Source organism: Vulpes lagopus, chromosome X (assembly GCF_018345385.1).
Source record: "Vulpes lagopus strain Blue_001 chromosome X, ASM1834538v1, whole genome shotgun sequence".
Lineage (NCBI taxonomy): Eukaryota > Metazoa > Chordata > Mammalia > Carnivora > Canidae > Vulpes > Vulpes lagopus.
The window spans coordinates 55,706,276-55,718,972 of NC_054848.1; the positions used below are offsets into that span (position 1 = coordinate 55,706,276).

Below are 12,697 nucleotides of genomic sequence, written 5' to 3' on the forward strand. Positions count from 1 at the left end.
CACTAAAAATCTGGAGTACTTGAACTTTTTCAAGGGGCACCTCGGATTTCTTGTGGAGTGTATCTTACCCAGAAAGCTCTACAAACCCAGCTCCAGGATCCCACCCTGGGTACCCTTGGGAACATGGTGGGGTGTGCTTTCTGTATCCTTGCAGAAACTCAGTTATCGATTTTATTACTAGAATGTGGTGTGCACCGCCTGCCAAACATAAAGGGCTGAACCGTGAGCCTTTCTCCAAACTTTTCCAGAAGCGCTCGGTAGATAGTGTGAAGTCTATAGCCCTCATCTCTTCCCGCAAACCTCTACCCCAGCCATTGCCCCCACATCAGTTTGAATCCAGTATAGCCTTTTCCACAGAATATGCACTGTGGTCAAGTGGGCGTGGCAAACTGAACTGTAAATCAGATCCTCCCCTTCTCCACACAGCCAAGCCCCCCACCAGCCCCCACCTTTCCCATCATGCCTCTATTTTTTGGCCACACCCCAGCCACTTGCATGCGTAAGCAAGCCCCACCCACTGCAATTGGCGGGAAAAGGACAGCCAGTAGCAATCGTCTAAGGGGGTGTGCGTGGTGGTAGAACTTGCCGCAAACCCCCTGGCGCCAAAGAGGAGGAGCTTCCGCCTCAGACTGCACCTCTGTTCTCAACCACAGAGGGTTTGTGGAAGCGCTGGTCTTCCACAGTGCCACAGCCATGGAGCCTCTGCCCAGAGGTAGTTACTATGACCCCGGTGACTACTATGACCCCAGCAACTACTGGCTGGGAATGAATCAAGTGCAAGTAAGATCTGAATCTGTGCAGGGTTCAGCACCAGAAGCTGAAGGCAGCCACATCGATGAAGGAAATCCAGGCCTTGTGGACAAATTCATGTACCACGGCGATGGTGGCAACCTCGAAGGGGACATCAACCTGGAAGGTGCCATCAACTTCTTCCACGGCGATATGAACCTAGACATCAACTTCGAAGACAACTTCAACCTCGAAGACAACTTCAACCTCGAAGACAACTTCAACCTCGAAGACAACTTCAACCTCGAAGATGACTTCAACCTCGAAGACGACTTCAACCTGGAAGACAACTTCAACCTCGAAGGCGACATCAACCGCGAAGGCAACTTCAGCCTCGAAGGCAACATCAACCGCCAAGGCGACATCAACCGCGAAGGCGACATCAACCACGAAGGCGACATCAACCGCGAAGGCAACTTCAACCTCGAAGGCAACATCAACCGCGAAGGCGACATCAACCTCGAAGGCGACTTCAACCGCGAAGGCAACTTCAACCACGAAGGCAACATCAACCGCGAAGGCGACTTCAACCGCGAGGGCATCGTGAACCATGAAGGTGAAGGGATCCACCATGTCGGCGGTGGCGTCCAGGAGCTGGGGCAGCTGGTGCCTGAAGAGCTACCCCAGGCGGTGGCTGCTGGGGCTCCCCAGCCCCGAAGGAGACGGCGAGCCCAGCGCAATAAGTTCACGCAGGTGCAAGTTCAGGAGCTGGAAAGTGCCTTCCAGCACACTCAATATCCAGATGTGCTCACAAGGTAAGAGGCTTGTTCCAGGAGGTGCCCAGTTCTCCCGGGACCGTGGGCTCATGTCTAGGTGTCTTTGGTTCTCCCCCCACCCCTCAGCCTCCTTCTTTCCTGTCGAAACCAAAAGGGCCAAGGGTTGAGGGAAGGAGAATGCCTTCTGTGCATCAAGGGAAATATTTTTATACAGTAATTACGTGAAACAAGTCTGGAAACTGTGGTGGGTAGTCTTTTTGTTTTTGTTTTTTTAAATTGTGGTAGGGGCACCGGGGCTGGCTCAGTTGAGAGAGCCCGGACTCTTGATCGTTGGCGGTGGTCATGAGTTCGAGCAGAGATTACTTAAATAAGCTTTTAAAAAAAAAAAAAAGACTTAAAAAAAAAAAAACTTGTGGTAAAATAGAGGCGCCTGGTTGGCTCAGCTAGAGGAGCGTGTAGCTCTTGATCTGCGGTGTGGGGCCGGGTCGTGAGTTTGAGCCTCACTTGTCTGTAGAGATTCTTTAAATAAATAAACGTAAAGGGGCAGCCCGGGTGACTCAGCGGTTTAGCGCCGCCTTCAGCCCAGGGAGTGATCCCGGGGTCCTGGGATCGCGTCCCGCATTGGGCTCCCTGCATGGAGCCTGCTTCTTCCTCTGCCTGTGTCTATGCCTCTCTCTCAGTCTGAGTCTCTCATGAATAAATAAATAAAATCTTTAAAAAAAATAAACGTAAAAAACTTTAAAAATGTGTCATAGCGACACCTGGGTGGCTCCATGGTTGAGCATCTGCCTGCCTTTCGCTGGGGCGTGATCTCGGTTCGGGGACCAAGTCCCACGGGAACCTGCTTCTCCCTCTGCCCATGTCTCTGCCTCTCTCTGTGTGTGTCTTTTTTTTTTTTTTTTTAAGAAATTTTGTGGTAAACTATGGTGCCTGACTGGCTCAGTCAGAGGAGGGTGCAGCTCTTGATCTATGGGGTCTGAGTTTGAGCCCCACTTGGGTACAGAGATTACTTAAATAAATAAACTTAAAGACTTTTGGGGCATCTGGGTGGCTCAGATGGTTAAGCAGCTGCCTTGGGGGGCGGGGGTTGGGGGCTGGGATAAAGCCCTGAGCTGGCTTGCAGGGCTTTCTGCTCAACAGGGAGCCTGCTTCTCCCTCTCCCTCTGCCTGCCCCTCTCTCCCGTGCTCTCTCTATTAAATAAATAAATAAATAAATAAATAAATAAATAAATAAATAAGGAACACCTGAGTAGCTCAGCGGTTGGGCATCTGCCTTTGGCTCCGGGCGTGATCCTGCAGCTCTGGATCAAGTCTGATGTCGGGCTCCCTGGAGCCTGCTTCTCCCTCTGCCTGTGTCTCTCGTGAATAAATAAATAAAATCTTAAAAAAAACCCAAATATTTATTCATGAAAGGCACAGAGAGTAGAGAGAGAGAGGGAGAAGCAGCCTCCGTGCAGGGAGCCCGACGCGGGACCCGATCCCAGGCCTCCAGGATCAGGCCCTGGAGGCCACACTAAACAGCTAAGCCACCCCGCTGCCCAAAATAAAATCTTTAAAAAAATAAAAAGCCTTAAAAAAACAAGTAAAATAGGGGTGCCTGCCTTGCTCAGCCAGAGGAACGTGCAGCTCTTGGTCTTAGAGTTGTGAGTTTGAGCCCTACTTTTGGCTTAGAGATTATAAAAAAAAAAGTTTTAAAAACAATAAATTGTGGTAAAATATAAAGATTAAATTTGTGATATTAACCATTTTTAAGTGTACAGTTCAGTAGTATTAAGTACATTTATATTTTTGTACAACTAATCTCCAGAACTCCTTTGACCTTGCAAAACTGGAAGGATTGCACAGTGAACAACTCACTATTCCCCCATTTCCCCCTGCTCCTGGCAGTCGCCTTTTTTACTTTGTGTTTTAATGAATTTGACTATTGTAAGTGCCTCATTTAAGTAATTTAAGAATTACACAGCGCTTTTCTTTTTATGTCTGGTATATTTCACTTAGTATGATGTTCCCAGGGTTCATCCATGATGTAGCATGTCTCAGAATTTCCTTCCTTTTTAGGGCTGAGTAATTTTCCATTGTTTGTAAATACCATATTTTGTTTATTCATTTATTATTGGGCACTTCAGTTTGGTTATTGTGAATAATACTGCTATGAACTTGGGTGTGCTAATAGCAGTTAGAATCACTGTTTTCAATTATTTTGGGTATATACCCAGAAGTGGAGTTACTGGATCATATGGTAATCCTGTTTTTAATTTTTTGTGTAGCTGTTCTACTGTGTTCCATAGTGGCTGCACCATTTTGCATTCTAACTAGCAGTCCACAAGGATTTATTTTAATTTCTTCACATTCTTGTTAACACTTGTTATTTGCTTTTTCTTTTTTCTTCTTTTGTGTGTGTGAGAGAGAGTGTGGGTGCACAAACAGTGGGAGAGGCAGAAGGAAGGAGAGAGAATCTTAAGCAGGCTTCACAGTCTCCAGGAGCCTGATGCGTGCCTCCATCTCCTGACCCTGAGATCATGACCTGAGCCAAAATCAACAGTTGGAATGCTAAACTGACTGAGCCATGCAGGCACCCCAACACTTATTATTTTCTGGCTGTTTTAATGTTTTATTCTTAAGTTTTCTCTAGATCCAAGGTGGGGCTTGAACTCACAACCCCGAGATCAAGAGTTGTACGCTTGGGGTGCCTGAGTGGCTGGGATGCTGAGTATGGACCTACTTAAGATTTTCTCTCTTGGAAAAAAAAAAGATTTTCTCTCTTGGGATGCCTGGGTGGCTCAGTGATTGGGCGACTGCCTTTGGCTCAGTGCGTGATCCAGGATTCCCTAGGATCAAGTCCTGCATCCGGCTCCTTGCATGGAGCCTGCTTCTTCTCCCTCTGCCTGTGTCTCTGCCTCTCTTCCTGTGTATCTCATGAATAAATAAAATCTTTTAAAAAAGAAAAAGATTTTCGCTCTCCCTCTCCCTTTCCCCTTCCCCCTGCTGGTGCTCTCTCCCAGGGGAAAAAAAAAAGTTTCATGCCCCACTGACTGAGCCAGTGAGGTGCCCATTTTTTGTTAGCCATCTCAAAGGATGTGAAAAGTGGTATCTCATTATGGTTTTGATTTGCATTTTTCTTTTTTTTGAAAGATTTTATTTATTTGTTTGTTTATTTATTCATGAGAGACACAGTGAGAGAGAGAGAGAGAGAGGCAAAGACACAGGCAGAGGGAGAAGCAGGCTCCATGCAGGGAGCCTGATATGGGACTTGACCGGGTCTCCAGGATCACACCCAGGGCTGAAAGCAGGCACTAAACCACTGAGCCACTCAGGCTGCAGGGCTGTTGAGCATAATGTGCATATTCAAGTCTGACCCATTTTATTCTTTATTAAGACTAATTTATTAATTTTTTCCTGATTTATCTATTTTGGTAAAATACATTTAACATAAAATGTAATGTCTTTACCATTTTAAAGTGTACAGTTCGGTGGTATAAAGTACTTCTTATCATGCAACTATCACCACCATCTATTTCCAGAAATCTTTTTATATTGCAAACCTGAAACTATTACCATTACACAGTGACACCCATTCCCACCTCACCCCTCAGTCCTGGGTAGCCACTATTCTACTTTCTGGCTATGATTTTGACTACACTAAGCACCTCATACTAGTTGAATTAGGCAGTATTTGCCTTTTTGTCACTGGTTTATTTTACATGGCCTACAGTCTTTTAATTTTTTATAAGGCTTTTGGTTTTTTATTGAAGTATAATTAGCATACAGTGTTGTATTAGTTTCAAGTGTACAACATAATGATTCGACAATTTTATACGTTACTCAGTGCTCACCCTGATAAGCGTAGTCACCGTGTATCACCATAGAACGTTATTCCAGTATTATTGACTATATTCCCTATGTTGTATTTTCATTTCCATGACTTATTTATTTTAAAACTAGAATTTTTTTGTTTTTATAATATTTTATTTATTTGAGAGAGTAAGTGAGAGAGAGCAAACACCAGCAGGGGCAGAGGAAGAGGAAGAAGGAGAAGCAGACTCCCCTGCTGATCAGGGAGCCCGACCCGGGGCTCTATCTCAGGACCCTGCCATCATAACCTGAGCCGAAGGCAGATACTCAACCAACTGAGCCACCCAGGCACCCGTGTATCATCTTTTTTTTTTTTTTTAAATTAGGGGCCCTGGGTAGCTCAATCACTTGAGCTTCCAACAAGCCCCACATCAGGCTCTGCACTCAGCATGGAGTTGGCTTGTCCCTCTCCCCACCCCCTCCTCTCTCAAATAAATAAAATACTAATTTTTTTATTTGAGTATAGTTGCCAAACAATATTACATTAGTTTCAAATATACCACATAGGGGCAGCCCCAGTGGCTCAGAGGTTTAGCGCTGCCTTCAGCCCAGGGTGTGATCCTGGAGACCGGGATCAGTCCCACATCGGGCTCCCTGCATGAAGCCTGCTTCTCCCTCTACCCGTGTCTCTGCCTCTCTCTCTGTGTCTCTCATGAATAAATTAAAAAAATCTTTTAAAAAAAAACAACAACAAATATACCACATAGTAAATCAACTTCTCTATATGTTGTGCTATGTGCACTACAGGTATAGCTACCATCTGTCATCATATGATCCTATTGCAATATCACTGACTACATTCTCTGAGCTGTGTCTTTAATTCCTGTGACTTATTTATTTCATAGCTGGAAGTCTGTATCTTCTCCCCTTCACCTATTTTGCCCATCCTCCTATTCCCCAAGCATACAGTCTTTAATGTTCTTCTGTGTGGAAGCATATGCTACAATTTCCTTCCTTGTTAAGACTGAATAATATTCCATTGCATGTATATACCATATTTTATTTACCCATTTTTCATTATTGAGCACTTGGGTTGCTCCTTTTGGCTATTGTGATTATACTGCTATGACCATACGTATGAAAATATCTTCCCAAGACCCTGTTTTTAATTCTTTTCAGTATATACTCAGAAATGGAATTGTTGGATCATATGGCAATTCTGTGTTTAATTTTGAGCAACTATTCTACTGTTTTCCTTAGCAGCTATACTATTTTATATTCCTACCAACAGTGCACAAGGGTTTTAATTTCTCTAAATCCTCACCAACACTTGTTATTTTATTTTTTTGATAGTACTCATTCTAATAGTATGAGGTGGTAGTAGTCTGGTTTTGATATGCACGTTCATTACTGATGTTGAGCGTCTTTCACACCCATTTGTATATCATCTTTGGAGAAACATCTATCCAAGTCCTTTGCCTATTTTTTAATCTGGATGATGTTTATTTATTGAGTTGTAGTCCTTAATATACACTGGATATTAATTCCTTATCAGATATATGATTTGCAAATATTTTTTCCCATTGCATGGGTTGCCTTTTCACTCTATTGATTTTGTACTTTGATCTACAAAAGTTTTTTATTTTGATGTAGTCTAATTTATACATTTTTTCAGTTATTGTCTGTGTTGGTGGCTTTTTGTAAATAAAATTTTATTGGAATAAGGGTAAGGAGAATAAGGTACTCTCCTGCAACTGCAATGCTAGATCCTTTCATTTAAAATCTCGAGGGGGGGGAACCCTGGGTGGCGCAGCGGTTTAGCGCCTGCCTTTGGCCCAGGGCGCGATCCTGGAGACCCGGGATCGAATCCCACGTCGGGCTCCCGGTGCATGGAGCCTGCTTCTCCCTCTGCCTGTGTCTCTGCCTCTCTCTCTCTCTCTCTCTCTCTGTGACTATCATAAATAAATAAAAATTTAAAAAAATAAAAAAAAATAAAATCTCAAGGGGGGAGGTACCTGGCTGGCTCGGTCCAAAGAGCATGTGATTCCTGATCTTGGGGTTTTGAGTTCAAGCCTTCAAGCCCCACATAGGGCATAGAGCCTACTTTAAAAATAAATAAATAAATATATAGATAAATAAATAAGTAAAATTTAGAGGGAGGGGCACCATGTTGGTCATAGAGCTTACTTAAAAAATAATAAATAATAATAATAAATAAATAAAATTGTGATAATTTGTTCATCATAGATTTTTTGCATTAATTATTATTTTTTAAATAGTGCTTTAAAATGGTTTATCTTGAGTACCGAGTTGTTGATGACACCTTAAATTTTGAGGGGAAACTATCTATAAAGCAAGGCTGGAGCTGAGAATGACAGAAAAGTTTACTTGAAGGGGGTCTTTTTTGTAAGATTTTATTTATTTATTAGACACAGAGTGAGAGAGAGCATGAGCACACATGAGTGGGGGGACGGGCAGAGAGAGAAGCAGACTCCCCGCTGAGCAGGGAGCCTGCCGAGGGACTTGATTCCAGAATCCTGGGATCATCACCTGAGCCGTAGGCAGATGCTTAACCGACTGAGCCACCCAGGCACCCTTGGTGGGGGGGGGGGTATAGGGGGGAGGGTACATATTTTTAAACAAGCATAAAATGTATATCGATACATTTCCTTTTATCCACAACTCCAAATACTGAACATTTGTGGTTTTTTTCTCCTCAGACAGGAACTTGCAAGACGCATGGATGTGACTGAAATCAGAGTGCAGGTCAGTAAACCTAGATGGCAGGGCAGCCAATTCTAAAACTGGCTTTAGGACTTGGGCACTTTTGTCCTAGACATTCTCAAGTTGGTGTGTTTCAGTTGTCTTTTTTAACATTGGCAAATAAGTTGACTGTAGGGGGTCTTTGTGGGTAGAAAATGGGATATATGAACTCTAGCTTATGGATATTTCCCATTACCAGCGGGAACATGATTTCTTTTTTTTCTCTTTTTTTTAAAGATTTTATTTATTTATTCATGAGACACAGAGAGAAAGGCAGAAACATAGGCAGAGGGAGAAGCAGGCTCCCCATAGGGAGCCCGATGTGGGACTTGATCCCAGGACCCTGGGATCATGACCTGAGCCAAAGGCAGATGCTCAACCACTGAGCCACCCAGGTGCCCCAGAAAATGATTTCTTACAGGGAAAGAAGAAATGAGTTGCTTCTCCTATTCTGTATACAAATTAAATATATATGTGTGTGTATCTATATAGCAAGCATATAGATAGGTATATCCATATACCTATATAGTACATATATATATGTATATGTGTGTTTTCAGTAAAGTTTAACTCCTTCTAACATCTTCTTTAGAGAATACTTCTGTGTGGAGTTATATTGGGGCTGAGGCTGGCTGTAGAAATTTTCAAATTAATGCACAGAGGAGCAAGTTGCGAGAGGGTTCCATTGTACTATATTAAAGCCAAACATAACTTCTTAGCTAAGCGGGTGGATTCCAAACAGTGGGGTGAGGGAGAAATGTATCCTCAGAACACACTATATAAGTAACTAACGTCTGTTTATTGGTGCTGAAACTGATGAGGTGAGACAGCTTCAAAGTCCGAGTACCTGGTCGTCCTGCTGTTATATTTAAGTGTTTGATAAAGCTGTGTGGAATGGCAGCTCTACAGTTTAATTTTCTGGAATACTTCGATGTATCAACCTGAAAACACTGCTAGAACAGTCCTGTTATGGTGAGAATGGGGAGAGAGTTTGCAAGCTTTGGAAATTTGTCTAAAGAATGAAACAAAAAAAAATTAAAATTAAAAAAAAGAATGAAACAAGCAAAAAATATCCAATATCGAATGATTATTAATTGACCTAAGAAAGGCAAAAAAGGTTAGAGAAGAATTGCATATAGCTAAAATAGGCCTTATAGATGCTACACAAATTCAGTGTTACAAATCTGCTAAATGTGTAAGTGAATATTCTCTTGAGGATTTCTAACATTTAAGGATTTTTTTTCATTTTGGTGATACTGTTTTAAAGAATTGAGTTTTGTGGAATTTGTTTAAGGTTTAGGTGTCCCTTATTTTGGAGTAGATTCACAGTGCTAATTTTAAATACTTTTATTCCCTTGGGCATTGTTGACTAATTTGTGGGTCATGGGATAAAAAGGTGACCCCCCAAAACCCATTTAAGTTATTTCAAAGTGATATTTGCCCAAAAAAGAAAGGAAAGGAAATCAGGATGGATGTATTGGCTTTGCTACAGAGTGCATGTGAGTTGCTACAGGGGTGCCCGGCTGGCTCAGTTGGAGGAACGTGCGACTCTTGATTTCAGGGTCGTGGGTTTGAGCCCCACACTGGGCTTAGCGATTACTAAAAAAAAAAACTTAAAAATATATTTTAAAAAAGGGGAGTTGCTGCTCTGGTGGTGGGAATATCTAAAAAGCAGCTCAACAAAGCTGACCGTTGAGTAATGGCATCCCAACCCCAGAGACTGGGGCCCCAGGCTTAGCTCAGATTGGAAAAACTGGAAAGAGGTTGGGAGCACTTGTTCAGGCTGATAAGGCATGTGCAGAGGAAAAGAAAAATGCAAGGTTTGGTGACTAGCTTTTTCTCCTTTCTGGGTTTATGTAGTGTTCTCTCCATGGCATTCTGAAAGGAACATAAGCCACAAGAAATAAATCAGGGAGAAAACTAAGTGTTCTCATATATTTCCAAACCATACAGCCTGAATTTTCCCCAAGACACTTAATACATGATTTTCCTCCTTTGTTTTGCAAATAGAACTGTTCTGTGAAACCAATATTGAGGGTACGGCCCCATACGACAGCTAGCTATGGGCTTTACTTACCTGATGTCTATGGAGATCTGACCACTGATACACTTGGATCGAGTCCTGTGTCAGGCTCCCTGCGTGGCATGGAGCCTGCTTCTCCTTCTGCCTGTGTCTGTGCTTCTCTCTCTCTCTCTCTCTGTGTCTCTCATGAATAAATAAGTAAAATTTTTTTTTAAAAAAGATGGTAAAGTGTGACAGTTTTGTTTGTGTGTTTGTTTGCAAAAGTAGTTGGCAGATATGTAGAAAGGAGCCATTTTATGACCCCTTACCCTCACTATTGTTGACTATCTTCCTAAAATGCCTGTTCCACCTTCTTGCCGGAAGAATAAGGGATGGGATTGGGACCTCCTGGTTGAGTAGCAACGCCTAGGATAACCTGCCCTGCTGGACAACAGCGGCTCCTCCAGGATCCTGGAACTGTAGCCAGAGCAGAGTGAGCTGACCTGGTCCTGAGCCCAGGAAGGTTTGTAGGGTGGGGCAGGTTGGAGCATGCCAAATTGACAACAGCGACAATGAATGAAGCTCAGTGAGCTTCGGTGAGCTCAGTGAGCATTTTAGTTAATTTGGGTCAAGTTGGTCTCCACTTTCCTTAACACTGCAGGCTAAAATCAAGGCAATGTTCATGGCTTCAGCAGCTCTCATGTCCCAGCTAGACAAGCCACAAACTCCACGGGACCCCATGACTAGGCCTTCCTTGCCAGACTACTTTTTAACTCTCAAGAGGTTTCATAGGACAAATGATCTTTTAGACATCCTTAAAGGAAATCTGTCTAAAAACCCAATGCATTTCCTCCTGTTAATTATTTACTTCATCCTGATGATAGGCTTTTCAAGTAGGGAGCCATTCCCCTCAATATGTCTTTAAATAGGGCCCACTATTTGCAATGCCCAGATTGTCCCCAAAACAAGGTGACATTCTCTCCAGTGAGGAGGGGCAGAAGCTAACTGGAGAGCTAATGATCAGCTGTCAGGATACAGACCTTTCTTTGTCCTGTTACCAGGCATTGGATCAACAGCAAGGACCCGGTGCAACTCATAAGCTAGACCTGCATGCAATACCTGAAAAAAATTTGAATATTAAAATTAGGAGAAGAGAGACAAAGCAATAAGCGTATTCCAGAACCTGGCACGTAGCTGGTGCTCACTGAGGATGAGCTAAAGGGAGGGGATGTGGTGTTAGCTTTCTTGAGTAAACAGCTTCTCTTGGTGCTGCACGAAAAATCTCGAAGGCATATATGGTTGCATGTAGGTTTTTTTTCTGTTATGACATTGAGTGTTCGATATGCTAAATTGCGCCCTTTTTCTCTCTGCTTGTAGGTTTGGTTTAAGAACAGGAGAGCCAAGTATAGGAGAGATGAGAGGGCATCAAAGCTCAGAAACACACCACCTACCAACCTGGACCACCTTTTCATCTTCATGTTGGATGGGCCCTAGAATGCCATCCTTGTTCAGAAACCAGTTTGGAGATGGGTTCTTTTGGTGTCACTGACACTCGGGCCACCTATGCTGCCCCTTCCACCCATATCTCCTCTAATAGTTTGTTGCGTTGTCAATAAAGAAGTGAATTCACCATGCGTTTGTCTTTGTGTACCAAATGGGGGCAAATAGGGTATGTACGTAAATTGTTAAGGAAATGCCATCGAAACAGAATGACAAGGAGGCTTCCTTTTATGTGGCGACATCCCTGAATCACTATATAGGCCCTGCATGTCACAGAAGCTCCCCAAGTACCCATGATAAGCTTGCACTGACCCATATATCTTCTCTTCCATTCCTCACCCCATTTTCATCCCCACCTTGCCCCTTCGGGACCACAAATATGTGCAAGATGAGGTGTGATGAGTCCTAGTGAAAGAATAGTGTTGTTTTGGGAAAGGAGCTGCACTCATGCTGACATGTTCAAGTTGAACACTGGAATCTAGGGAAAACCTAAGAGGCTACCCAGGGATTTATGGGAGGGTGGCCACCAAACATTCATCCAGTATGTTTCAAATTCTGTTAACTACCTATTCTTTTTGTGGAGGAGATTGAGGAATAGAAGCCATTCTGGCAGGGACACCTAGGTGGCTCAGCGGTTGAGTGTCTGCCTTCGGCCCAGGGCGTGATCCTGGAGTCCCAGGATCGAGTCCCACATTGCGCTCCCTGAATAGAGCCTGCTTCTTACTCTGCCTATGTCTCTGCCTCTCTTTCTGTGTATGTTTCTCATGAATAAATAAATAAAACCTTTAAAAACTAATAATAATAATAAAAAGAAAAATAAGAGATTCCATCAAGGCCAGAAAGAGGCTCTTCTCCCTTTCTTTCTCCCACCCCCACCAGCCTAGGAAAGAAGCATATTATCAATCTTTCCCCAGCTGAGAAGCTATCATACCTTCCTAAGTATTTTGTCACCTTCCACATCCTTGAGAGGACCCTGCCTGATTCCTGTTGTTAAACACTGAAAAGGGACCTATTGGTTTACTACTGTTCTTTTTTTTTTTTTTTTTTTTTTACTACTGTTCAAAGCAAGAGGGGAATCCCTGGGTGGCTCAGCGCCACCTTCAGCCCAGGGCGTGATCCTGGAGTCCCGGGGTTG

General features: G+C 43.3%; 1 protein-coding gene across 1 annotated transcript in view; it reads left to right on the forward strand.

Moving 5' to 3' along the window:
• LOC121483615 (homeobox protein Rhox13-like) overlaps positions 1 to 11,690 on the forward strand; it is a 32,363-nt gene extending 20,673 nt beyond the window's left edge. The window contains exons 4-5 of the mRNA XM_041742312.1: positions 8,018 to 8,063; positions 11,440 to 11,690. Of these exons, the coding sequence (XP_041598246.1) occupies positions 8,018 to 8,063; positions 11,440 to 11,556 (163 nt within the window). The 3' untranslated portion in view covers positions 11,557 to 11,690. The remainder of the gene's footprint in view (positions 1 to 8,017; positions 8,064 to 11,439) is intronic.
• The last annotated feature ends 1,007 nt before the right edge of the window (positions 11,691 to 12,697 follow it).